The 27,821-nt window shown below is 39.5% G+C and overlaps 1 protein-coding gene across 1 annotated transcript; it reads left to right on the plus strand.

Annotated features, from left to right (window-relative positions):
• On the plus strand, positions 1 to 25,910 carry gtf2b (general transcription factor IIB). Its single transcript, XM_060829978.1, has 7 exons — positions 1 to 26; positions 12,563 to 12,669; positions 16,713 to 16,846; positions 18,619 to 18,765; positions 18,884 to 19,013; positions 23,153 to 23,434; positions 24,970 to 25,910. Exons 1-7 carry the CDS (start codon positions 10 to 12, stop codon positions 25,101 to 25,103), a joined length of 951 nt encoding a protein of 316 aa, XP_060685961.1. The 5' UTR covers positions 1 to 9; the 3' UTR covers positions 25,104 to 25,910.
• Positions 25,911 to 27,821: the final 1,911 nt, after the last annotated feature.

Below are 27,821 nucleotides of genomic sequence, written 5' to 3' on the forward strand. Positions count from 1 at the left end.
TCCGTCAAGATGGCGTCTGGTAGTCGGTAAGCGGTGGCTCGATTCTGCTCTTATTTATCATAAAGATTGATAGCGTTGCCTGGTTGTTATCTTACCGGGGAACGTGAGGTCAAGTTGACATCGGTATAAGTCACGTCGACCTGACTGAATAGGGGGCGATCGCCGTCGAGGGGGAGACACGGATAATGAAGTGCCCGGGAGAGCTTGCACTTGCGGCGGGATGATGGTGTTGTTGTTGTTGTTGTTGTGGGGGAGGGGGAGGGTGAGGCGCAGGCTCCTGTGACCGTTGGGCGCGCGGCTGTTTGAGGGAGTCGCGCGGGCTCTTGTCTTTCAGGACCAACTTCCCCTCGCGGCGCGCGTGCGCAGGGAGCTGGACATGGCGGTGGCGGAGCCTGTTCGGTCGTGACCCGATACATACCCCCTTTCACTTACCCCTCCTGGCCTAATTCCTACCCCTCCCTCACGACCGCCTTTTCCCCTTCTCCCCCTCTTTCCCCCCCCCCCCTTCCTCTCCTCTCTTCTCCCCCCGCCCCCTCATCCCCTTTGGGCCCCGCACCTCCCTCTTGTCTCCTATGGGATCCCCTTCATTCTCTTTCCACCTCTGACTTTCTTTCTATCTCCAATCCCCAAATTTAACCTGTCACTTCTTGTTTGCTGTATCAAAATCCTGGAAATTCATGCCTAACAGGATTGTGGGTGTCCCACAACTGTAGGGACTGCAGTGTGTTGGCTCAGCTACACCTTATGAAGTCTAGTAGATGATCTGTAAATGCTGACATTGCTAGTGATGCTCGCAATTTAATAAATAGCTATTAAAAATAAATCTCAGGTGATTTGGCACTAGGTGCAATAACAACAAGTAGCTGACAAGGTTGATCTGAAAGCTATGCAGGGAGGATTTGCGGTCTGATATTACAGTATATCTATTGTCACTTTTATTAATGCATTTTTCATGTGAATGTAATGTATTGAAGTAGTTTGTGATTTTGCACCATGTCCTTCACATTGTAAATGGGCTGCAAGTATTCCAGTAGTTTTTACAAGATCTGTCTGCTCTATTCCCATATGGATTCATATTTCCATCTTTCAAAAGCTTCAGTAAAGCTTTTGTATCAATTAAATTGATGGCAGCAAGTTTTTGAATCAGGTTAATGTCTTGCACTATTTTTGTGATCTTAACAGACATAGTCAAAAGCTGAGCTCTTGAGAGGTGCGTATAGATGTTCGTATTTGGTATGGCATCCATACTTGCTATTCACCTTTATCTATACCTCATGGCCTTATCAATGTTTACAAGGCCAGTCTCCTATGCTCCATTGAATATAGTCCCAGCCCCTCTTTATAACTCAAACGTGAGCTGAAAATGTGTTGCTCGAAAAGCACAGCAGGTCAGGCAGCATCCAAAGAGCAGGAGAAACGTTGATTCTCCTGCTCTTTGGATGCTGCCTGACCTGCTGTGCTTTTCTAGCAACACATTTTCAGCTCTGATCTCCAGCATCTGCAGTCCTCACTTTTTCCTTATAACTCAAACGTTCCATTCCATGCAAAATCCTGGTAATTTTTTTTCTGAACCCCTCCAGATTAACTTCCTTCCTATGGTGAGCATAACTAGAGGCTTCATCAACGTTCTGTATGATCTCAATATGACAGCTTATAGGTCTGAGCAATGAAGACAAGCATGCTAAATGCATTCTTAACTACCTTGTCAACATGTGATGCACTCTTTATAGAATTATGTACCTGAACCCTAGTCTCTGTTCTACAACACTGCCCATGGCCTTACTTCTAATTGTATAAGTCCTGCCCTTGTTTGTTTTATCAAATTGTGATACCTCACATTTATCCAAATTAAACTCCATCCACTACTCCTCAGCCCATTTGAACCAATTGATCAAGATCTCTTTTGAGCTGAGATAACCTCCTTCACTGTCCATTGGATCGTCAGTTTTGGTGTCATCCACAAACTGGCTAACCATGCCTTCTACATTCTCATCTAAATAATTTGTGAAAATGGCAAACAGAAATGGATCCAGCACTGATCCCTGTGGAACATCAGTCTGAAAAACAACCTTCTGCCACTGTCTCTTGCCATTAAACCTGATTTGTTTCCAATTAGAAAGCGCACCCTGAATCTCATGTGATTTAACTTCACTAATTAGTCTACCATGCGGAACCTTGTCACAGGCTTTACAAAAATCCAAATAAACAATGTTGACTGCTCTGCCCTTACCAATCTTCTTGATTGAGTTTTTTGAGGAAGTAACCAAGTTTGTGAGACAATTTCCATTACTCAAAACCATTGAGTATCCCTGATCATTCCTTGCCTCTTCGAATATGTATAAGTACTGTGGTTTAGAAGTAACTTCAATTTACCCAGCACTGAAGATAGACTCTCAGATCTGTAGTTCTGAAGCTTTCCTTATGTCCCTTCTTGAACAAGGACAAAACGTTAGCCATCTGGCACCTCACCTGTGGTTAAAAATGGACCAAATATTTCTGCAAGGTGGTCTACAATTTCCTCCCTAACTTCCCACAACATCCTTTGATACACTAGATTAGGTCTTTGTGATTTGAATTGAATTTATTGTCACGTGTACAGAGGCACAGTGAAAAGCTTTGTCTTGTGAGCAGTACAGGCAGATCAGAGTTAAGTAGCATAGATAGGTAAACAATAAGTAAATGACAGTAAAAACAAAAGCACAGACAGAGTCAAATGTTAAGTATATGAGTCCATTCACTATTCTAACAACAGTAAGGTAGAAACTGTTTTGAAACCGGCTGTGCGTGTGTTCACGTTTCTGTGCCTTCTCCCTTATTGTACAACCTCCCTGAGGTAGGAAAACATTACCACGGTGGGATGGATGTTTGAGCATGCTGGCAGCCTTTACTTTACAGCGACCCTGATAGATGGATTCTATAGATGGGAGGTTGGCCTTTGTGATTGTCCTGGCCGACTTCACCACTCTCTGTAACCATCTCTGATCTTGAATTGAACAGTTGCTACACCAAGTAGTGATCCATCCAGACAGAGCGCTCTCGATGGCACATCTATAAAAGCTGGCAAGGGTAATTCCAGTTATTCCAGATTTCTTCAATTGGGCCTTTGTAACTAGTGTGTCCATATGAAGAGTACAAGAAAGCTTGTTGTGGCTGACCATTCCCAGGAGCTTGATACTGTCCATTTGTTCCACCTCTGTGCTGTTAATTTGTAGGAGGACCTGAGTAACATCCTGCTGAAAGTCAATAATGAGTTCCTTGGTTTTGCTGGCATTGAGACCTAGGTTGAGACTATGGTGGTGTCATCAGTGAACTTATAAATGGCATTAGTCTGGTATTTGGCAACGCAATCATGGGTATACAGTGAGTACAGTAGCAGGCTGAGAATGCCCCCCTGTGAGGCTCCAGTGTTGTGTTAGTGAGGATGAAATATTGTCCCCAATCTTTACTGTGGCCTGTGGATCAGGAAACTGAGGATCCAGTTGCAGAGTGGGGCTTAGTCAGAGATCACTAAGTGTACGAGCTTTGAGAAGATTTGTAGCTCAGGTTGAGGTTTTGGATGTAGGTTTGCTCGCTGAGCTGAAAGATTTGTTTTCAGACATTTCATTACTATACTAGGTAATATCTTCAGTGAGCCTCCGAATGAAGTACTGGTGGTGTAGCCTGCTTTCTCTTTGTTTTTGAGTTTCCTAGGGTGTTGATGTCATTTCCTCTGACGACATCATTTCCTATGGATAAATAGGCAGAAAACTAGCCACCAGAATACATGAACATCGACTAGTCAACAAACAACATGACCCGCTCTCATTAGTATCTTTGCATACGAATAAGGAAGGACACCACTTCAACTAGACGGTATATCCATCCCAGGACAAGCCAAATAGACACGCATGAGAATTCCCAGAAGCATGACATTCCAACTGGAACTCTATCAACAAACACATTGACTTGGATCTCATTTCTCACTCCATGAGAAAAAGAACAGGAAATGACATCATCATAGGAAATAATGTCATCACAGGAAATGATATCATCAACCCTAGGAAGCTCCAACATATAAATAGAAAGCAGGCTACGCCACCAGTGCTTCATTTGGAGACTCACTGAAGATGTTACCCAGTATGGTGATGAAGTGTCTGAAAATTAACCTTAAAGCTCAGTGTGCAAATCTGCATCCATCACTGAGTTTAGTAATCAGTGAGTTTTGAGAAGATTTATAGCCCAGGTTGAGGTTTTGGATATAAGTTTGCTTGCTGAGGCTGGAACGTTCATTACCCTACTAGGTAACATCTTCACTGGGCCTCAGGTGAAGCAATGCTGAAAATTCCTGCTTTCTATTTATGTTTGGGTTTCTTTGAGTTCATGTCATTACCTGTGGTGAAGTCACTTCATGCCCCTTTTTCACAGTGGGTGATAGATGGGGTGTAACGAGATGTTTGTTGACAGAGTTCTGGTTGGAATGCCATGCTTCTAGGAATTCTCGTATGTGTCTTTGTTTGGCTGTTCTAGGATGGATGTGTTGTCCCAAAGTGGTGTCCTTCCTCATCCATATGTGAGGATACTAGTGAGAGGGGGTCATCTGTTTTTGTGGCTAGTTGGTGTTCATGTATCCTGGTGGCTAGTTTTCTGCCTGTTTGTCCAATGTAGTGTTTTTTACAGTCCTTGCACGGTATTTTGTAAATGATATTAGTTTTGCTTGTTAGTAATCAGTCTCGAAGATAGTGTTGACTACAGTTCAGCCTTCAATGAGTAGGATTCTTAGGTAGCTGTTCTTGGTGTCAAGATGTTCTAGGGAGGAGTGAAGGGTGAGTGATATGGCATCTGATATGGATCTGTTGGTCCGATAGGCAAATTGGAGTGGGTCAAGAGTAGTGGGGAGGCTGGGGTTGATTAATGTCATGACCAGCGTTTTCAAAGCACTTCACGACCACTGAAGTTAGGGTCACTGGGTGGTCGTCATTAAGACATGCTGCATTGAGCCTTTCTAAGCATGGTGATGGCCCTTTTGAAACAGGCAGAGGCAGTAGCCTGATGCAGAGAGAGGTTGAAGATGTCAGAGAAGACCTCTGTCAGTTGAGCTGTGCATGACTTGAGTTCACGGCCTGGTAACTGTGGTCCCATTGCTTTTCTTGAATTCACACGAAGGCAAACTGATCTGACCTCTGATTCAGTAACTGTTGAGATAGGTTTGTCAAGACCTGTCAGAATAGGTATTACCTCTGCTCAAAGTGAGCATAGAGAGCATTGAGACGATCTGGGAGGGATGTGTCATTGCTATCTTGCGCTGTCTCTTTTTAGAACCTGTGGTGTCATTCAGTCCTTGCCATAGTCGTCTGGTGTCTGTCTGGGTCTCTGGTTTGGATCGGTATTAGTTCTTGGCTGTCTTAATGGCCCTGCGAAGGTCAGACTTGGATTCCTTATATTTGAGTGGGTCTCCTGATCTGAAGGCCTCATGCCTGGTTTTTAGCATGTTCTGTATGTCCTGATCCATCCATGGATTCCTATTGGGGAACACCCAGATTGACTTCCTTTGTATGCAGTCCTCCACACACTTGCTTATAAAGGCTGTGAGGGTGGTGATGTACTTGTGCAAGGCACCTGCAGACTGTTTGAATGTGGCCCAATCAGCCAATTCCAGACAGTACCAGAGTTGATCTTCTGCCTCCTATGACCAGCACTGGATTTGTATCTGCAAGGGGGTTTCCTGCTTGTGTTTGAGACTTATCTATCTGCATATTTTCTACGACCTCTGCTTTTCGGGGCTCTTCTGTAATGTAAATTATTTTCAAAGCATCAGGATTAATTTCCCTGAGTTCTCTAGCCTCCATTCCTTTCTCCACAGTAAAAACTGATGCAAAATATATTGCCTTTCCCATTTCCTGAAGTTCAGCACAAAGATGACCTCTTTGCTCTTTAAGGGTCCTATTCTCTCTGTCGCTGCTCTTTTGCTCTTAATGTACTCTTGGAATCTCTTTGGATTATCCTTGACCTTAACTGCCAAGGCTATCTCCTATCCCCTCTTAGCCTTTCTGATCTCCTCCTTAAGACTCTCTTTTCCTGTTTGCGAGGTTCATTTGAACCCAGTATTGTTCCCAAATCCTACCGGCCTTACTTTTACTCTAACAGGAACATCGCACTGAAGTCCTGTTATCACACTTTTGAAAGCCTCAGTTGCCAGTTGTCCCTTTTACTTGTACTCCAATGTACTCCAACCAACTTTTGAAATATCTTGTCTCCGAGCATTAAAATTTGACTTACTCCAATTAAAAACTTTAACTTTTATGGAAGGCCTATCCTTTATCATAACTATTTTAAAATCAATAGAATTATGATCACTAGACCAAAAGTGTTCCCCTACTATCACTTCAGTAACTTATCACTTCAGCCTTATTACCAAAGGGAAGGTCAAGTTTTTCTCCTTCTCTAGAACATTTTACATGCTGATTTAAAAAATTCTGAACACATTTAAATTCTTCACCATCCACACCTTTAATATTATGATAGTTCCAGTCAATATTTTGAAAATTAAAATTGCCTACTATTAAACCTTAATCTTACATATATCTGAGATCTCTTGACATACTTGTTCCTCAATTTCCCTCTGATTATTGAGTGCCTAGAGTTCAGTCCCATCAAGGCGATCATTCCTTTCCTATTTCTAACTTCAACCCATATTTTGACAGGATGATTTTTCAGAAATATCTTTAGTTGCAGTAGTAATTTCCTCAATCAAAAATGCCACTCCCCTCCTCTTCTGCCTCCCTTTCTGTCCTTCCTGCAGCATCTGTAACCTGAAGCATTGAACTGGGTAAAAACAATGACTGCAGATACTGGAAACCAGATTCTGGATTAGTGGTGCTGGAAGAGCACAGCAGTTCAGGCAGCATCCAAAGTGCAGCGAAATCAACGTTTCGGGCAAAAGCCCTTCATCAGGATTCCTGACGAAGGGCTTTTGCCCGAAACATCGATTTCGCTGCACTTTGGATGCTGCCTGAACTGCTGTGCTCTTCCAGCACCACTAATCCAGAATCTGGAGCATTGAACTGCCAGACCTGTCCATCCCTTAGCCAAATTTCTGTAATAGCTATGGCAACTCAATCCCACGTTCCCAAATTTGCCCTCATACATCAGTCTTGCTTGTAAGACCGCATGCATTGAAATTAATGCAGTTTAATTCTTCAGAGTTATTTAATTCTCTGACTTGCTCTTGTAGATCTTCTCTAACTATTCGTTTTCAGATTCAGAACCATCCTCATCTGTCTTTCTATTTACTCTGCTACTTAGGATTCCTCCACCTCCACCCCCACAACTGTAATAGTTTACAGTTTCCCTTAATAGAGCTAGCAAACCTCCCCATAAGGATATTAATCCCCTTCCAGTTGAGGTGAAATCCCTTTTTGAACAGGTCTTTTCTGCCCCAGAGAATATCCCAATGTTCCAGGAGCCTGAATCCTTGAACATCACACCAACTCTTCAGCTATTGATTTATCTCCTTATCTTTTTATTTCTTCCTTCATATGAATTAGTAATGGGACTGAACCAGAGGTTTTTGAGGTTCTGTTTTGTAAAGCCGTAATCTTTTTCTTAACTGTCTACCAATGTGTACAAAAACTTCCAACTTCTCACTCTCCCCTTTAACAATATGCTTCAAACATATTGTGATATCTTTAATCCTGGCACTAGGAAAGCAACATACAATCCTAGATTCTCACACTGCTGCAGAATCTCCTGCCTGTGTGGGGGATAAAAGGTAAACTGAGAGTAATTTGGATCTTGCAGCTGCTCCTGACTTTTGCAAGCTTGCTTCAAGATTTCTTACAGCATACTACTGAAATATAGCAAAGTTTTTTTTATTTTGGTTCTTTTATAGTCAAAAATGTGAAACAAAAACACTTTTCAAATGGAGTTGTTTACCGAGCCTTTGGAGAAGCCCATACATGGATGGCTCAAGCTTTTTTCCTAACGTTATATGCTTTAAAAACGTGTACGTAGGGATGTACAGCAAGGAAACAGACCCTTCGGTCCAACTTCCAGATATCCCAACCAATCTAGTCCCACCTGCCAACCCCTGGCCCATATCCTTCCAAACCCTTCCTATTCATATGCCTAGCCAGATGCTTTTTAAATGTTGCAATTGTACTAACCTCCACCACTTCCTCTGGCAGCTCATTCCACACATGTACCACCCCTTAGGTCTCTTTTATATCTTTCCCCTCATCCTAACCAATGCCGTCTAGTTCTGGACTCCCCCCTTTCCTAGGGAAGAGTCTTTGTCTATTTATCCAACCTATGCCCCTCATGATTTTAAAAACCTTTTTATAAGGTCACCCCTCGGCCCCCGACGCTCCAGGGATGAAAGTCCGAGCCTATTCAACCTCTCCCTATAGCTCAAATCCTCCAAACCTGGTAACATCCTTGTGAATCTTTTCTGAACCCTTTCAGGTTTCACAACATCTTTCCGATAGGAAGGAGACCACAATTGCATGCAATATTCCATGTCAGAGATTTTAAAAAAAATCTCGGAGGAGGATTTTTGAAATAGCTGTTTATAGAGCTTTTGGAGAGGCCTATGTGTAGATGAGTCTAGAATGAGATTTTTAAAAATTTAGATTGAAAGCTATCTGCTTTTGATTATTTTTCATTGGGTTGTTCACTCCAGTTGTTGATTAGATCTTAGGGTAAGGAAAGGTAGTTTATTTTATGTAAAGGTGGTATTGAAAGTTGTTTTTTTAGGCTTTGTTATTTAAGGAATACAAGAGACACACTTGGATAATTAGTAGATTTAGAGAAGTGATTACACAGCAGGATTAATCAGATGGATGACTGTCAAGAAAGGTAAGAAGGTAGTTCAGAAGTTTCCTGTGGCTATTCCTCAAACAGATATTCAGTATTAGGTACTGTTAAAAGGGATAGTCTCAGGAAAATGAGGCAGTTAGATCTTGGTCTCTTAAGATTGAATCTTGTATTAGGTGAGGTTTGACAATTAAAAGAATAATTATTGTAGGAAATTCTTATGTAAAGAAGACAGTAAGGTGATTGGATGTCAGAATTTGGAAAAGAGCTTGAATTTATTTATGTAGGGTGGAGATGTGGCTGGTATTAGTGATGTTTGTAAATCCTGATGAGCCACTTTGTCCTGTTCTGTTTTTGTATGTTTGTAACATGGTTTGAGTTGACAAGAAGTAAATGTATAATGGCTCATTTTAGGCCTACTAACCAGAAATGTCATGCGTTGAATCTCCAACGTGTTGAGCTAGTCTATTTCTCTTGGGATAATTCCATCCTGTGCAGTACTGGTATGATTTGTATTCACTAGAAATGAAGCCTGCAAGTAGCAACAAGTTCCATCCATTGAGTTCTGAAATGGAGACTTTCACTGGTACTGCACATCCATTCGTGACTCCTCCAATACTGAACTGAGTCTGTACTAGTGCAGCAAAGACCATTGGCTCAGTGGTTAGCCCTGCTGCCTCTCAGCACCATGGACCTGGGTTCAATTCCAGCCTCTGGCAACTGTCTGTGTGGAGTTTGCATATTTTCTCCATGTCTGCATGGGTTTCCTCCGGCTGCCCCAGTTTCCTCCCACAGTCCAAAAATGTGCAGATTAGATGCATTGGCCATGCTATATTGTCCCACAGTTCGTGGATGTGTAGGTTAGGTGCAGTAGTCAGGGGTAAATGTAGGGGAATGGGTTTGGGTGTGGGTGTGATGCTCTTTGAAGGGTCGATGTTGATTTGTTGGGCTGAAAGACCTGTAGGGATTCTATGTGGAAAAAAAAGTTTGCCCATCTCCAACAAAGAATCTAATCCTATCCCATGAGCATTCAGCAGTATCATATGTACTATGGATATGAGAGCAGTTCAGGAGTATGGCAAGTAACTATCATCCTGATTTCCCCAAAGGCTTGCCATTTACTTCAGGACACAATTGAATGGTGTGATGCAATATTATGCATTTTTCTGTAGCTGCAACACCATCCAGGACACAACACTCTGTGAATGGCACCCATTGCCACCTTAAATATTCAATCTGTTCACCATGAACAGTGACAAAAACAGAAATTGCTGATAAAACTTGGCAGATCTGTCAGCATTTGTGGCGATAAAGCAGAGTTAAAGTTTCAGGTTCAGATTTCCTGAGGATCTGAAACCTGAATACAGACGGAGGTAACCAGTTGTTGTCAAGAGCAACCGCTTAAGATACTCTTAATAACTTAGGTGGTAATAAAATGGCTTCTCGATGCAAATAACATGACAAAATGGCTTCTAGGCTTCAAATTGGCAACTCTGCTAAATGCTGCATAAAATGGCTTTTAATTCTGCTATTGCTGCATAATTGACTTTCCTCAGTCTGCTTCAATAGAGATTAACAGATCATTCTTCCTTTACAGCATAGAAATAACCAGACTAACTAGACTAGATAAGACATTACTGGTCATGCGAACTGACCTTCAAATGCAGGTGCAATGACTTGGTTAGTGAGATAATGAAGGCCTGAGTGTTGCAAAACAAAGTTAGTTCCCAGGAAACATCAAGTAACTGTCAAATTAAGCCATATTGTATATTGATTGGTAATTGTCTGTACTTTACAATCTTAGCCTATACCTTACTTTAAGAAAAGTATAAAAATGTCTTTGTTTTAAGCCATGTGCACAGCGACTCTGAGGAACATGCAAGTGTGTAACTTCTGTGTTTCTGGATGATCTGTGCCCGGCTGCATGAAGAAATAAAGGGTGAAGTCTTAAAGAACCAGACTGATTGATTGTGAGTATGTATTGACCGATCGCGGAAGAGACTCACCCCCCCCAGAGTGGGAGGGTCCAGACCTTCAATCTGAAAGAGGGGAGGAGTAAATGATAAGTGGAGATGGAGTCCAGAGAGAAAAAAATAGTTGGGCAGATAAAGGAATGGGTAAAGGTCAGTGTAGATCACAATGTATTGTTTAGAATGATTAATGACAAAGTGAGCAACATTAATACAGAGGCCTTAAACCAGATGTTCATCATTAATTGTTGAATTGCAAAGTTAGAACACAGTCGAATACAAGGCAGAAGGTTGAAACCAAGACTCATGATTTTCTTGAATGACCACTTCTCAAATTATGCATCCACCTTTCCTTGCAGGAAACAAAGCACAAAAAGGCCATGATATTAATTCCAGACATGTAAAGATCAGAGTCATAAAAATCAAAATAACTTGGGGCTTTTCATTCAGATGGGGTGGTTTCTGAAGCATGATCTTAGGCCCATTTGAGTTGACTGTTACTTCAAAGTGAATGGAAAAGGAGGACACATTCTTGGTTATTCGGATGACAGAGGGGGGCTTGATGAGGAGTAGTGATCACAGTACTGATAAAGGATTCAGTTAGCTCTGAAGAGGTATGGTGTACTGTATTGGAAGTGTCATCAAATGAGGTGAAAATGTTACTGATAAACCGTATCCATTTTAAGTGGTTGTATCTTTGTATGATCAAAGCATATTTTGACAATCATTGGGTATGCTATTTACATGACTGAGGGTAAAAGTGTGTGCTTTTGTTTTCTAAATCAGATTTAATCATTAGATTTAGTTATTTTAAAAATTAAAGTAAAATTTGTGTTTTCAACAAGCCAGGATTTTGACATTGGCATTGATTTAAAAATATACAACATGAGAATATAATTGTAGCAAAGCACCTGCAAGCCAAACAAATGTGACAAACCGTGGATTAGCAAAGTGAATTGTTCAGGAATGTTTTTCATTTTTGAAACTGTTGGGCATTAAAGGAGCAGTTTTGTCCAGTCCCCTTGCCATTTTAGATGTACCTCTTAAACTTTGTCTTGTCTTCTGAAAACTCATAACATTTTTATGATGGCTCATTAGCATGTTTTATTATTCAATATTATTACAATGCAGATCTTTGTATTTATGTAGTGCCTTTAACATGGTTAAACCTGTCAGTGATTTCCAGGAGCATTATCAAACACACTAAGGGACTAATACTTTCCTCTGAGGTATGTTTAAAGCAACTTCTTAGAGGAGAGGTTAAGGCAGGGAATATTAGAATTGGATTTGGGCTAGGCAAATAAAGGCATGACTGTCATTGGAATGTGGATCATTGACAACTTAGAGCTTAGATTTGGAAGTATGCAGGGATCCATTGGGTTCTTGGGAAATGTTTGAGATAAAATCAACGGCTTTGTGATACTAGAAGAGGGCAGTAAGCTTGGGCCTGAGTGAGCTCAGTAGTTACCACTGCTGCCTCCTAGTGCTAGGGACCTGGGTTCGATTCCAGCTTTGGGTGACTATGTGTGGAGTTTGCACATTCTCCCCATGTCTGCGTGGGGTTCCTCCTGGTGCTCCTGTTTCCTTCCACAGTCCCAGTGATATGCCAGTAAGGTGAACTGGTCATGCTAACTTGCCTATTGTGTTCAGGGATGTGTATGTTAGGTGCATCAGTCATGGATGTTGGTGTGGACTTGTTGGGCTGAAGGGCCTGTTTCCACACTGTAGGGAATCTAACCTAAAATCTAAAGGTAGGTAATTATTTCAGTTCTTAAGTCTTGGATTTTTTTTCTTTGTTTTAGTGGGGATCCATTGCCCAGAGTACAATGTCCAAACCATCCAGATGCCATATTGGTGGAAGATTACCGTGCTGGTGATATGATCTGCCCTGAATGTGGACTGGTAGTAGGTAAATACAGGAATATTTCTGTTACTTACATTCATCTGTGTATTACATAAAACTTATCTGTATGTATGTGTTCGTTTCTGTTTTGTATCACACTGCATTGATTGCTATTTGAAATTGAGGCTGTTTGATGAAAATAAGAACTTCTCTAAGGTAACAATCAGTTTTTTTTTCATGCACTGTTGAGTTGTTCATTGTCAATCGCCCTGGTATGTTGCTATTTATACTTGCAGACTAGGATGTGTGGTGTCTAAACTACACATCATTTGTTGACCAGCAGCCAAGTTCCTGCCCTGAACTGTTTAGTCTTAGAATTATCTAGGAATTATCACTGCTAGTGGTCCAAACATGTATTTGTTTACCAAATTTTAGAAGGATGTTATTTCCTCGACATACCTGGTGTTTCTTTGTCACAATTTTTATACACTGCTCATGCTTCGTTTGAGAAATTGATCTAAAAGTTTTAAGGTCAATAAGACTTTTTGCACATACAGCTTGCTGTTTTACACAAGTATAAATCTAAACATGTGTGCAGTGCAAGTCTAGCAAATTTAATATCACACACGAGCTACTGTTTTCTTTCAATATTGACTATTTGCACAGTCTTGGTAGAATGAATATCATTCCCCTCCTTTCAAGGTAAATTAATTGCCATTTCTTCTCTTCTGTGCTGTTACCCGCACCCTTCCTGATTATATTTATTCTTATTTCTCATTTATCAGTAACTTCATGCAAACACCCAACATCAGATTCCACATGTAAACTGACAGCACTCAGTTCTGCCTTATTGTCATCTCTTCACTTGATTACCCTGCAGAGATTTTTTTAACTAAAAGTTTGGCAGAACTGAAGCAACTGGCTTCAGCTCTCACCGCAAACTATATTACCAAACCACTGACTCCACCTCTCTCCAGCCATTGTTTGTGACTGAACGAGACTATGGAAACCTGTTGTCTTGACCCGAAGATGAGCCAATCGTCATTCAACCTTAACTCTTATCTTTCAGAATGCTGGCGGCTGTTCCTTGACAGTGGGCCTGGTAGATGGATTCTGTAGATGGGAGGTTGGCCTTTGTGATTGTCTGGACCGAGTTCACTACTCTCTGTAACCATCTCCGATCTTGAGTGGTACAGTTGGCATACAAAGTAGTGATACATCCAGACAGAATGCTCTTGATGGCACACGGCAATGTTGGCAAGGGTATTTGCCGTCATGTCAAATTTCCTTAGCTGCTTGAGGAAGAAGAGACGTTGTTAGGCCTTTGTAACCAGTATGCCCACATGATGTACTCTACATTATTACTCGGGGGGGGGGGGGGGGGGGTCGGGGGGTCGGGGTCCGGAGCACCCGGCGGAACTGACAGACATGGAGAAGCGTGCAAACTCCACACAGACAGACACCTGAGGGAAGAATTGAACCTTGGTTCCTGGCGCTGTGAGGCAGCAATGCTACCTACTGAGCCACTCTGTTTAATGGGTGGTGATAATTACTATATTAGTTGCAAAGAATAATCAGACAATTTGATTTAGGCGTATTTTATAATTTTAGGCTGTTCATATCTTTTGTAGTTGTTTATCAATATAGACAAACATGTCAATTTTACAGCTTCAAATTAAAAGGTTTAAATACTAGCTTTTTGGCAGTGCATTGATGGGTAGATGGTAGCACAGTAGTAATTTCAGTGAACTAATAATCCAGAGACCTGGTCTGCGCTCCTGGGATAAGAGTTTGAATCTCGCAGTGCCAGCTTGTGAAATTTCACTATAAGAAAATTCTAGTAGCAACCATGTAACTATTGACATAAATAGTGAAATAAATCTGCTGACCTTACCTACATGTGTCTTCAACCCACAGAAATGTAATTGACTTTCACTGCCCCCTAAAAGAGCCCTGGCAAGCAGCTCAGTTCAAGGGCAGTGAGGGATGGGCAATAAAAACTGATAGTTAAAAGAAAACAAATTGCATAAGAGTGCAAGATGGTGAGAGCACTTCATTATAGGACTGTTTTTTAAAAATTGTATGTTCAGTGCTTGTAGACGTCCTAGAATCATTAGGCAGAGCCCTTTGGTTCTATGTTCTATGTACTGCCAAAAATATATTACCACCCACCAGACCCATAGCCTTGAAAGTTGTGATAGTTTGGTTGCTTGTTCAATAAATGTTTAAAATTTGCAAGGTTTTCTGCCTACAACTACCCCTCCCTCTGGGTGAAAAGGGTTTTCTTAAATTCCCACAAGCCTCCTGCCTTTCACTTGCATCCTATGTCTGATTGCTAAATGAATAGCTTTCAGTTATGCTATATTTTCAGTGGTTGCTTTTTGCTGTGTTTGGTTTGATTTTTTTCAAGCATGTTTTAGTCAAAACTCTTGTTTTATTTACATTTTAAAAAATCTTTTCCCTTGTTGTTTTTTTGATTTTGTTTATCCTGAATCTAAAACCATCAGTTTTTTGGAAGTGTTCCAAATAAATGTGTTATACTAGCACTACAAAAATCTTGGCTTGCTTTTTATCTCAAGTTGATTTTGAAAATACCAGGTGGGTAGAGGGAAAGCCGTTGAAGGCATTAATGACTATGATGTTGGAGAACAAATGCTGGCCTGCCTGTGATGGCCCTGCCACATTAAAGAATTTAAGATTTTGTTTGCAGTGGGATAAATCCAAATAATTACATTGGAATTCAGTTCTTGCATAATTAACTGGTTACTGTGATTCGTAATTTGTAAATTCTCCCCTGCATACATTTGGTTACACTTGTGTGAATGTAATTGGCCAACTGTACTTGTTGTCATGTTTCCCCTTTAGTTGTATCTCTTCTGTTCAAGTTGTTTGTCTGAGTTTCTTGCCGCCTCATGACTGGATAGCAAATTACAAGGAACATTTTTCTCACTGGCAGGAGAGATCAAAAATGATTTGGATTTTCCTTGGTGTGATTCTGACACAATCTATACTATTTTTGTAGAGGCATTGATATCCTGGCACTGAATGAGATATTTTACCCATGTCTGTGCTAGTACTCAGCCCTACATCAGAATTGTTCAATCTAATCCAGTTTCCCACCTGTGTGTAATATTAGTAAGTGATCTACAATTTGGCCTACATCAGATTTGGCTTGGTACAGCTACTTTACCAAAGTAAGCTGAACAATTGAGATGCTATTAACAAATTAATAGGTACAACAAATAATGGATGGTTTCCTTGTGTGAATGTCTCCATTTTGGATATGTACTCCTTAGGAGGAATGGGAGTCAGTCCTAACAAAGTAGTAGATTAAATTACAAATCCCTTGAAGTACCTTTGTTTATGCATTCATTTATCAAGTTGTAAAAATTATGATATGGCGACTGTCTGAATTGATTCTTCGTATCAAAAGTGAAGGTAAATTTATAAAATGCACAGACTGCACATGATAAAAAGCTAAAGCTCATGATTGCTTGCTGTTCATTATTACTTTCTTGCTTGAAATAAAACCTGTTTTCCTCACTTTCATATTTTAAGTATCAATTCTTATGCTGCGATTTATACTTGCATAATCTCCTCCTGATACCCTCACCCCTGTATCCGTCAGAAGTGCAGAAGTTCAGTGAAAGTAAAAATAGAATTTATGACTTGAAAGTGGGAGCAGAATTGCTCTTACATGACTTGACTCAATTATTATTTTGTTCTAATCCAGCTTTGGTTGGACTCTGAGTAAAGTGGAACAGAAGTAGAACATCAACTACAATCTTGTAGAATGACACTGTACTGTTGAGAGCCTATATGGCGTATTCCTGCTCCAGTTTAAATTTATCTGAAAACTGCTCTAACTTTGGCTCTAAGAAAGGTAGTATTTAGAATAAAGTAGGCTATCTCAACCACAGGTTCATCTCTAACACTAGATAATTTTAATAAGGGCTTCAATTAAAGCTGTTACAATGTATGTTCAGGAAAGGAGTAAATAATTTGTATAGTTTGTCAGTATGACTCTTAGAATGGTACAGTTTGTTTTATTTCATGTAATTTTAAAGTTATATTTCCCTATTTGTCATCATGCCCATCTCTTTTTACAGGTGATAGAGTTATAGATGTCGGCTCAGAGTGGCGGACATTTAGCAATGACAAAGCAACAAAAGATCCATCTAGAGTTGGTGATGCCCAGAATCCACTCCTAAACGGCGGTGATTTGTCGACTATGATTGGAAAGGTAGAAGTGTGGCTTAAGCAAAAGACCAGGTGTACAAAACTAAAAACAGTTGCATAAGAAAACAATTCCTCTATTGAACAACAGCTCGTGTTACAAGATAGCTAATCAAGTAGTTTTTTATTTAAAGAAATATAAGATTCCTTGGGACTTATCTTTTCTAAGCTCACTTTTCTGAATGTATAGGGTCCATTCTTTAATTTGATAGGCTTTAGTTGTCTTTGTCTGACTTAAAATGGTTTAACTTAACTGGTTTGAAGTGGTGGCTGCTACCAGGTTGCTCACCAAATCCTTTTATTAAAACTTCTGTTTCAAGTCCAGTGATTTTATTTTTCTAGGAATCCATATGGCCGTCTCCTCTTAGTTTTGTTGTTATTTTACATTAGCAACACAGAATCTCCGAGTAGAAATAGGCCATTCAACTCTTTGATCCTGCTTCACCATTCAATATGATTGTGGTTGATCATCCGACTTGGTTCCCTGTTCCTATTTTTTCCCCATATCTTTTGATCCTTTTAGTCCTAAGAACTTTCTTGAAAGTCTTCAAAGTTTTTGCCTCAATAGTTTTGTGACAGTTCCACAAGCCACCGCTCTGTAGGTGAAGAAATGCTTTGTCATCTGTCCTAAAGGGCCTGCCCCTATCCTGAAACTGGGATTCTGGTCATCAAGAACATCCTTCCTGTGTCTATTTTGTCTAAACGTGTTATAATTCACAAAGATTTGTATGTGATTCTCCCCTCATTTTTGTAAACTCAGTCCTAACCAGTACAGCTTCTCGCGAGCATTCACCTCTGTGCATCAGTCTTGCCATCCAAGGAATCTATCTCGTAAACCCTTTTTGCACTCGTTCAATAGCAAGAACATTCTTCCTCTGCTAGCTGTATAGATTACTGTAAGTGTGGTCCTAGCAATGCCCTGTACAGCTGTAGCAAGGCACCCTTGCTCCTGTACTGGCTGTTTTTGCTACCTAAGTGGATGACCTAGTATTTATCCACATTGTACTGCATCTATGTATTTGTCCATTTACTTCATTTGTCCAAACTTGTGTTAAAGACTGCCACAACTTAGATCTTGCAAAATTTGTGTGACAGCACTCCTCTATGATAAGAGGTGTTGGAGGAGACTATGAAAACTAACTTGATTAGGGTGGTTGAAAAATAAATGAAAGCTAAACAAACTGGATGGAATTGTGCTGATATTATAAATCACTTAGAATGTTGGGGGAATGACTTCCTACATTTTTAAAAATGTTTATCTTTGTGTACAGAAAAGATATACAATAAGGATTGGCTGATGTAGGTTGACCAGTTTCTAAATAATACCCATAGAGGTTGTGGTCCAATGAAAATTAATGAGTGTTGCTTGCTATTTTTATTTTGGCAACTAATACATGGATTGTTACAGTCCAGACTCTCCTTTGTTTGAACAGTGATCCAGGATATTCCTGAATCAACAGGTTTTAAAATGTAGGAAAGGAAATTTGGTAGTTAAGAGCAATGAGCAGGTAATGGAATATATATTAATACATGAAAGTAAAAACTAACAAGTTTACCTTTTGATATGAGTAATGGCCTTTCGTGACGGTGCTTTAGAAATGAAGTATGGAAATTGATGTAAAGTTCATTTTTAGTAGATTTTAGATCAATATTTCATATTTTGTTTATGGTTTATGTAGTGGGTTTAGTTTTTTTTAAAAAGAAAGTGCTGTAGCTTGTAATTGCTGTACATAGCATATTTGTTTCTGTCAACATTATTTGCTTTGTATTTCTTTACAGGGTACTGGATCAGCAAGTTTTGATGAATTTGGAAATGCAAAATATCAAAATCGTCGGACTATGAGTAGTTCTGATCGAGCAATGATGAATGCATTCAAGGAAATCAGTAATATGTCTGACAGGATAAATCTCCCCAGAAATATTGTTGTAAGTTCATGTTATATTTGATTTATCATAGTGTTTTTTCATTAAGTCGGTAATGGAAGCATAAAGCTTGTAATTAGTCCGAATTTAATCAAATCGTGTCTTTCATTTCACTTACTAGGATCGAACAAATAACTTATTTAAACAAGTGTATGAACAAAAAAGCCTAAAGGGAAGGAGTAATGATGCCATTGCTTCTGCCTGTTTGTACATTGCCTGTAGACAAGAAGGTGTACCACGAACATTCAAAGGTAAGAGGGCCTACAATTAATACCAAATCTTATAGCACTGTTTTCAACTGAACCTTAACTAAAATTAATTTTATTGTCAACAAGGTTTTTTATTCAGGCCATTAGTAATTATTGCTGTGACTGTTGATAACTGAAGTTGGTGTTACTAGTTTTAATTAGAAACTTTGACCTAGCCATGGACACAAGCTGAATGATAGGCAGGGTGAGAGTATGACTGTGCTCAACATCAAGGTAGCAATTATCTGATTATGGCAGTGAATGGGGAAACTCCAGTGATTGGAGCGATACCTATCAAAAAAGAAGGTATTTGTGATTGCTAGAAGCTGAAACCTATCAATGAATGGTTTTCAAACTAGCAAATTCACCTGTTTATTAATGTTTTTCCCTCTATCATAAGGTCACGAGTGGGGGTGTTCATGATTCCTGTGTTCAGATTCATTCACAACTCCATTCGTAAAGAAGCCCACATTTGCTTATAGCAGGACAAGGATAACATTTAACTTGGTGTGACAAATGACAGATTTTAAAGTTGTAAGTGTCTAGTAATGATCTCTAACTAGAGAGAACCTATTCATTCTTTTCTGACTAGCAACTCAACTGGCTGAACCACATCAACTCTGGTTGTGAAAGTATTGCTCCTTATCCTGCAAAATCTCTTAACCATCTACAGGGTTCAAGCCAAGACTCTGATGTAATGCACGGGTCTGGAATGGTGCAGCTGATCACACTGGTTCATGTGTTTAGCAATTCAGCTATTCAACAGCGTGAGATGTGGTATGGTGGTGTGACTGAATAAGTAATTAAGAAATTAAGCCTGTGCATGGGTTCATGGTAGTTAATGGAATTTAAATTCACTGGATAAATCTGGAACTTAAAGCTAGTTTTGGTTACGGTGACCAGAAACTGATCATCAGTTGTCAAAACCTGTATGGTTCATTAACATACTTTTAAGGAAGGAATTCTGTTGTCTTACCTGGTTTGGCCTAGATGTGATACTAAATCCACAATAATGTGGTTGCTTTTTAACTGTGTTTTCAAGTGGCTGAACAACACATTCAGTTTAGGGGTCTCCAGGTTTGTCGAACAATTGTTGGCCTTACAATGGAACCCACATCTCATGAAAGAATTTTTTAAAGTATTTTGGGGTGAAGCAGTTTTGGTGATTTTATCAATAATTTTCTCGTTTGCAGCAATACTTTGCCAGCAATTCATACTTTAACCAGAATATGCTGCAACTAAGTTTATTGGATAACACTTCCCCTTTGAGCATTTAAGAAAGGCAGTAACATGGCCAAATCTTACCACCTTTCAAGTTGTACACAATCCTGACAACTTGTCAGAATTTCTCCATTATAGCTAGGTAATTAATCCTGGAGTTCATTGCCCAGCAACATTGCAGGATATTATCATTAGCAGAATTGAGATTGTTCAGGAAAGCCTAGTAATATAATTTTCAGATGAACGGAGGATGAGCATTAAATGCAACATTGGGCTGTCATGCTACGTCTAAAAAACTATTTAAAATGGTACTAACCTGTGACAGTTAATAAGTGTTGTTGTGGTTCTGTTCGCCGAGCTGGAAGTTTTTGCTGCAAACGTTTCGTTCCCTGGCTAGGGAACATCATCAGTGCTATTGGAGCCTCCTTCACACACAAGCCAACTTCCACACTCAGACAACAACTCACTAGAACAAAGGACCCAATAGCCAGCACGAGCCAAACTAACATAGTTTACAAAATACCATGCAAGGACTGCACAAAACACTATATAGGACAAACAGGAAGACAGCTAACAATCCGCATCCATGAACATCAGCTAGCCACAAAATGACACGACCAGCTATCCCTAGTAGCCATACATTCAGACAACCAGGAACATGCATTTGACTGGGAAAACACTACCATCATAGGACAAGCCAGACAGAGAACAGCCAGGGAATTCCTAGAGGTATGGCATTCATCCACAAACTCCATTAACAGACACATAGACCTGGATCCCATATACAAACCACTACAGCTGAAACTGACACCCAGAAACGGCAAGAAGATCCATCAACAGACACATCGACCTGGACCCCATATACAAACTACTACAGCTGAAACTGACATCCGGAAGCGGCAAGAGCAAACTACTATAAATACCGGAAGAAATATCAAAGCAGTGCTTCACAGGAGGCTCCAATAGCACTGATGATGTTCCCTAGCCAGGGAACGAAACGTTTGCAGCAAAAACTTCCAGCTCGGCGAACAGAACCACAACAACGGACACCCGAGCTACAAATCTTCAACCAGACTTTAAACAGTTAATTTTTTTTTCACAAAGAATAATCTGCATTTTGACAGTGTCTTTCACCTCCTTGGTATTTCAGAGTGAAGTGCAATATAATCACCGTACTAATATAGAAAACACAGCAGCCAACCTGCATACAATGTAATCCTCATTAATTGCTGTGAGGCATTTGAAGAAAGAACCTGTTGTGGCAGTGCAATTGTTGTTCATGATCATAGATCTTCATGTTTGAATGGCGTTAAGGCATATTTTGCATTCGTCTGAGATAGAAGATTGAATTTCATTTTGACAGCCAATTTGAAAGACGGCTGTTCCAACAGTATAGCACATTAGTAAGAATATTGGCACTGAGCCAAGGCTGAAAATGATGTGAGAAATTACTTTACTTGCAATATTTGAGTCTTTCACTCTAATAGTTTAAGGTTTGTCATGAGGAAAGGCACATAGTCTGTTTTCCCTGCAAACCAAAAGACTCTTGAACCAGCAGGATATGCTATTGAGTACAGTTTGTGACCTCTCCTTGAGGTACATAGTGATCATTCATTAGTTATGCAAGGCTGGGCAGCAAGAACAAATTGGTAGATTTTTTTTTTATTGACCTACCTTGTCCATTTTTTTTTCTTACACCTGGCCAAGACTGAAGGGATGTGGGTGGTGGTCTGAGTTAACATTGTTCTTTCACCTCTAGGACCTGGATTTAAATCCAGAAAGATGGGATAGGAGTCTGTTCTCTGTAAGGGCCCTAAGTGAAATCATTTTGAGCCACCTCAATCCAGTCCTCAGTAGGTATGTGTCTACAAAACAAAATGTTCCTTCATTTAGAACTTGCTGGCAGTTTTGCAATGGTGTTCAGTGGAATTTATCTAAATGGTATTTGAATAGTGCATAAGAGAGCGTTCCTCAACACTTAATTCCATATTGTCTTTAATTTTATGTTTACTTTGTCAGTGTAAGTGTTAAAAGAAAATTTTCCATTCCATAACACAGGCTTACCTCAAGGTTGGGAGGTAAAGTTCATTCCAAATTAGAACAACGCTGAGATTTCTTTATTCAGAATTTTTATGTTTTAACTAAGTGATATAACAAAATTGTTTGTCAAATATGGCCATATCTTGGAATACTGTCTCTTTAAGATTGGAAATGGTACTTTATTAAGGTTTTTAACATTGCTTGTTAACTGCACTGATTATCAGTTACTCTCTAAGCATGTATCATGGTGGTTGGGAGAGGAGATGGAATGGAAATCTGAATTCCAGTGTTGGGTGTGAAACTTGTTTAAAATCATAGATCCAAATAATAAAAAAATCAAAGAGGAATTCAATGTTGTTAGTCTGACTCTGGCAGATATCTTCAGCCTTCCCAATTCAATGGAAAATTGTGTAGTGTTGGCTGAGTTAACTGGCAACCTAACAAGTAGGTTTTTGTTATGATTTGATCTTTCAGTGACTTTGAATTGGAGCACTTATGATTATACTTGTCAATTTAACATACATTGTATTCTGGAGGGATACATTACACTGCTGTCATGCAGTAACACTGTTTTGTTATTTAATGTTGTTTGTCAAAATGTATTTTTAAAAAAAAAGTGTGGCTTATTATAAATGTGTGAAGCTATCTGTGCCATAATATCCTCTTGGTTTGTTGCCAGTAGCTAAGTTTAAGTAGAGTGGATGAACTGATGACAGCGTCATCCAGGTGTTAGGACAGTTCTGGTTAATTGAAGTAACCTGAACTTGCATCTAGAGAATCATTTACCACTCTTATCCAGCCTGAATCTCTGGAGTTAAGTGTCTATGCTTTCAGTTGGTCCATACATGTTTCAATCCTAATGTTTTTTCCTCCTCTATTAGAAATATGTGCAGTGTCCAGGATTCCAAAGAAGGAAATAGGCCGTTGCTTCAAGTTGATTCTGAAAGCTCTGGAGACCAGTGTGGATCTAATTACTACAGGAGATTTTATGTCCAGGTTCTGTTCAAACTTGGGATTGCCTAAACAAGTGCAAATGGCTGCAACGCACATTGCGAGGAAAGCTGTGGAACTGGATTTGGTACCTGGTAGAAGCCCTATTTCAGTAGCTGCAGCAGCTATTTATATGGCATCACAAGCTTCAGCTGACAAAAGAACACAGAAAGGTATTTGTGCTGCTCCAAAGAATCATCTTGATTTGGACTTTTATATAAAAAAACTTATACAGATATACATTTTATATAAACTGTCTAGCCAAATATTGAGCTGCAGAAAATAATTGTTTAGGAAAGAAAGCTAGATTTATGTTGGTCTGCTTGACCAAGCTGCATAAATATACAGGCATGATTAGTGGTCTTATGATGCAGAGGTGTTTCATAACCCGTCTAAGCAGGTTGTTTAAAAGTACTTGGACTGGCATGACTCTGTTGATAATCACTGTTCTTAGGAATGGAGAGAATTCTTTGTAATTGGTTCATAATATATGTCCATTACTTGCTGCCCCAGTATTTATTGTCAACCCCTAATTGCACTTGACAAGATGCTAGTGAGCCATGGCCTCAAACCACAGAAATCCATCTTGCGCAGGATGACCAGCAGTGCTGTTAAGGAGGGGAGTTCTGGAATTGTGATCAGTGACAGTGAAGGAATGGGAGTATATTTCCAAATCAGCTTGCAGGGTGTGGTGTTCCTTTGTATTTGCTGGCTTGTCCTCTGAGATGGTAGGGGTTGTTGGTTTTGAAGGTGCTGTTGAAGGAGCCTTGGTGAGTTGAAGAAGTGCATCTTGTAAGTGGTATACACTACATTAATGGTGCATGCTTCTATATGCATTAATGCTTGCTGTGTTTATTTATGGTATAGAAGTTAGATAACTATGCAGGTATGTAGGAGTCTGGGAGGTTGATGTAGATATTTAGGTTCAAAGGTTAAAACAAAGTGTTGAATGTAAGATTAATTCACAACTGCACAGACACTGAGGAGACCGGAATCATTTAGCTCTACAGACATGACTGATAATGTTTATAAAAGTAGTTAATGTTAGAATTGCTGTAAATAGAGAAACCACTTCACGTTTTGAGGGACATGATCACTGGATGTGGGCTCAGAAGGAACTGTATTTGCCTTGCAGTGGAAAGCAAGCACTTAATGGAAGGTTAGTCAGTGTTCTAATGAGACATTGATAGTGTATTTGGCTGTACTGTTTATGGTCAAGTCAAAGTGGTAAACTGGAAAGTTAAATACAAATAAAAGTTCCACTTATTGAACAGTGACTCACTCTCTGTATGCATTCAGTAGGATGAAGCCTTCTCTATGTTGAATTACTTAAAACACTAAATCACTTCAGTAAATTAGTGCTTGCTTAATGAAGTGGTGAGAATTCCACTTTGATTGTGGCCTATTGTCTACTGTAGTGAGATAATGATGAGAATACAAGGATCTGATTATCTTATTTTCTGCCCCAAGCTAAATATAGCATTTACTGATGCAGTTGTTTTATTTTCTCCCTTTTTTTGAAATCATTTGAACTAGTCTCCTAAGTGTCTGATATTTGGAAGTGTTTTGTAGAAATTCTTGGCAGCTGATGTTCACAAGTCCAGGGCCTGGGTTTCATGGCTCATCATCCTGTTCTTTTGTCTGTGTTTATTGAACTTCTAGTGAATTCTGAACCGTACTGATACTTGTTTTTTTTTCCCTCCTCCAGAGATTGGAGACATTGCTGGGGTAGCTGATGTCACAATTAGGCAGTCCTACAGACTCATCTATCCACGAGCTGCTGACCTCTTCCCTGCTGAATTTAAATTTGATACTCCGGTTGACAAACTACCCCAGTTGTAAATGGAACCAGCCTACTTTGCAATAATTTGTTTAAAATAAAACTAAGCATTCCCCAATGTAAAATTTTTCAAGTTAATTTGGCCTCCTGATTTTTGAAAACCGCTCAAGTGAAGAACACAGCTGAGAACCAGTGAAACTACATGACAGCAGATGGCTACGCTGTATCAGAATATCGCACGTACATTCCAAAGTTGAATTTCAAGGTTGTTTGTACTTGCCAGCTAATTTGTATATTTGCAAATTTATACTTAACCAGATAATTTGTATATAAAGTGAAAATTGGGGATATTGTGTTGTGAAAGGCTGATCAATGACAGACTGGCTCATTTTAGTTTTTTGGTGTAATTTGACATACCCATATTCAGGTTTGGAAAGATGCTTGATGTCTTCATAAATAAATTACCATTTTTTTCTTTGCTTTTGTATCTACATTGACTTCTTGAACCTCAGAATTGGTACTTAGTATGACAAGAGTGGTTGTTGATCTTTGAAATCACCATCAGCAAATAGTTTGAGGTATTCAAGATAGCTTCTGGTTATTTAGTTTAATAATTAATTGAACTTTTTTTGGAGATGTTATTTGTGTTAGGAATTAGTGTATTTATTTTTAAGGAAGAGAAAATTGTATAATGGTTTCAAAGTGTTTAAGTATAACACTTGAGTTTGTCTTGAAGATTTTCTAAAGGAGCAATTCCATTTTATATCAGTGAAAAAAATCATGCATGTTACTCAAAGCTCCTTAAGTGGCATGCTTACACATTAATGACTTATTGAAGGAGTAGTTCAATTGTAGTTGACATTTGTACAGAAATAAAGCAAATTAACTGTTTCATAAATTTCATATCTGCCAAGTGCTGTTTTATTTCTTCCATGAAACCTGTGCTCATCTGTGCAAGAAATTTAAAACAATGGAATAGAATAATGATCATTTAACTATCCATGGTGAGAACTATTTTCATTGAGTGAACCATGTTCTCCATCTACTTCCAGCTCAAACATTACCAACCTCTGCTCCTACCCCATGTCAACCTAATGATTCCATTATATTTATGCAGCTTGACACCTTCAGACCTATATAGTGTCTGAAGCTGATTCTTGCATATAGACACTTCTTTCATGCCTAGTAATGGAAAGGTAGTTGAGCTCATGTTGGACATGCCAATTGAAGGGAACGATTGTGCTGCTTTGGAGTTCATGGTTTGTTTTAAGCTGGTAATGCTGATAAAGACTAGAAGCCATCTCAAATAAAGCACTAGGCCAGTCAAAAAACAGCTTGGCTGTTGTATTTATATTGTGAATCCTTACTGAACCAGTGTTTGCCGTTACCAAAGAGCAAAGTGTTATTTGAGCCATGGTAAAGGATGGGATATTTAGTTGCTAAGAAGGATTTAAAATTGATATGGAACAGATTAAATAAGTTGTCAGCTTGACAAGGCAGCAGGGCTGGATGAAACATTAGAGGATAGAAGGATGTTGCAATTTTTCAGGGTCTGAGGATAAGCCAAGCAACTCCAAATCAATTTAACTTCAATGGTCGGTAAGTAAATTAACATGCAATTAATTATCAAAACATGAAGTTATTGAAATCAAGGTAATGTCTTGAAGTACTATACATAGACTTTCAGAAGGCTTTTGTTACAATACCAGCTGTGAGCAAAATTAGAGCTCATGGAATAAGAGGGACAGTAGCAATATAAATGAAATTTGCAGAATATCAGGAACTTGTAGAACAGGGAATGCACAAAAAGAGTGCAGAAAAGTCACACCCATGGACCAGATCCTGAATTATAAACAGCAACCACCCAAACATGAGAACCTGCAATAATAAGACCCTGTTCAAAAGAGCTACAGCACACTGCAGTGATCCTGACCTGCAGAGATCCTGACCTGCAGAGATGACTACCTCTTAAAAGTCTTTGCCAAGAACTAATAGCCCTGCAACTTCAGCTACACACCATAAACTATCACTTTACCTTATATATTAAAAAAAGTCTCAGAACTGACAGTCAGACTCCTCTGACCACTTGGATTTATAACACCACAAACCAACAACCATGCTCAGACAATAACTTGCTGGAGCTATCATGTGCAGGACAAACCTGTACAAGATTCCATAAAGACTGCACAAAACACTCTATAGGACAAACTAGCTGACAACTAGCAATCTACATTACTAGGGTGGCACAGTGGTTGGCACTGCAATTCACAGTACCAGGAACCTGGGTTCAATTCCAGCCTTTGGTGACTATCTGTATGGGGTGTGCACATTCTCAATGTCTGTGCATGGGTTTCCTGCCACAATTCAAAGATGTGTAGGTCAGGCCGATTGGCCATGCTAAATTTTCCATAGCATTAGGTTCATTAATCAGAGGAAGATGGGTCTGGTTGGATTACTTTTTAGGAGGTTCAGTGTGGACTTGTTGGGCCAAAGGGAGATTTCCACACTGTAGGGAATCTAACCTAAAATCATCCATGAACATCAACTAGTCACTAAAATACCAAGACCAACTGTACTTAGTACCTGTACATAATTGAGAAGGACCACAAATTTGACTGGGACAAAACAACAATAATAGGCCAAACCGAGGGCATCATCCACAGACTCCATCAGTAAACCGAGCTCTGACCAACCAGGAGCAGTGGCAATGATCTCAAATAAACTCCAACCGACAGTACAGCTGCACTTCACAGGAAGCTCCACAGCATTGAGGGTGTCAC

The sequence above is a fragment of the Hemiscyllium ocellatum genome, chromosome 9 (genome assembly GCF_020745735.1).
Source record: "Hemiscyllium ocellatum isolate sHemOce1 chromosome 9, sHemOce1.pat.X.cur, whole genome shotgun sequence".
Classification (NCBI taxonomy): domain Eukaryota; kingdom Metazoa; phylum Chordata; class Chondrichthyes; order Orectolobiformes; family Hemiscylliidae; genus Hemiscyllium; species Hemiscyllium ocellatum.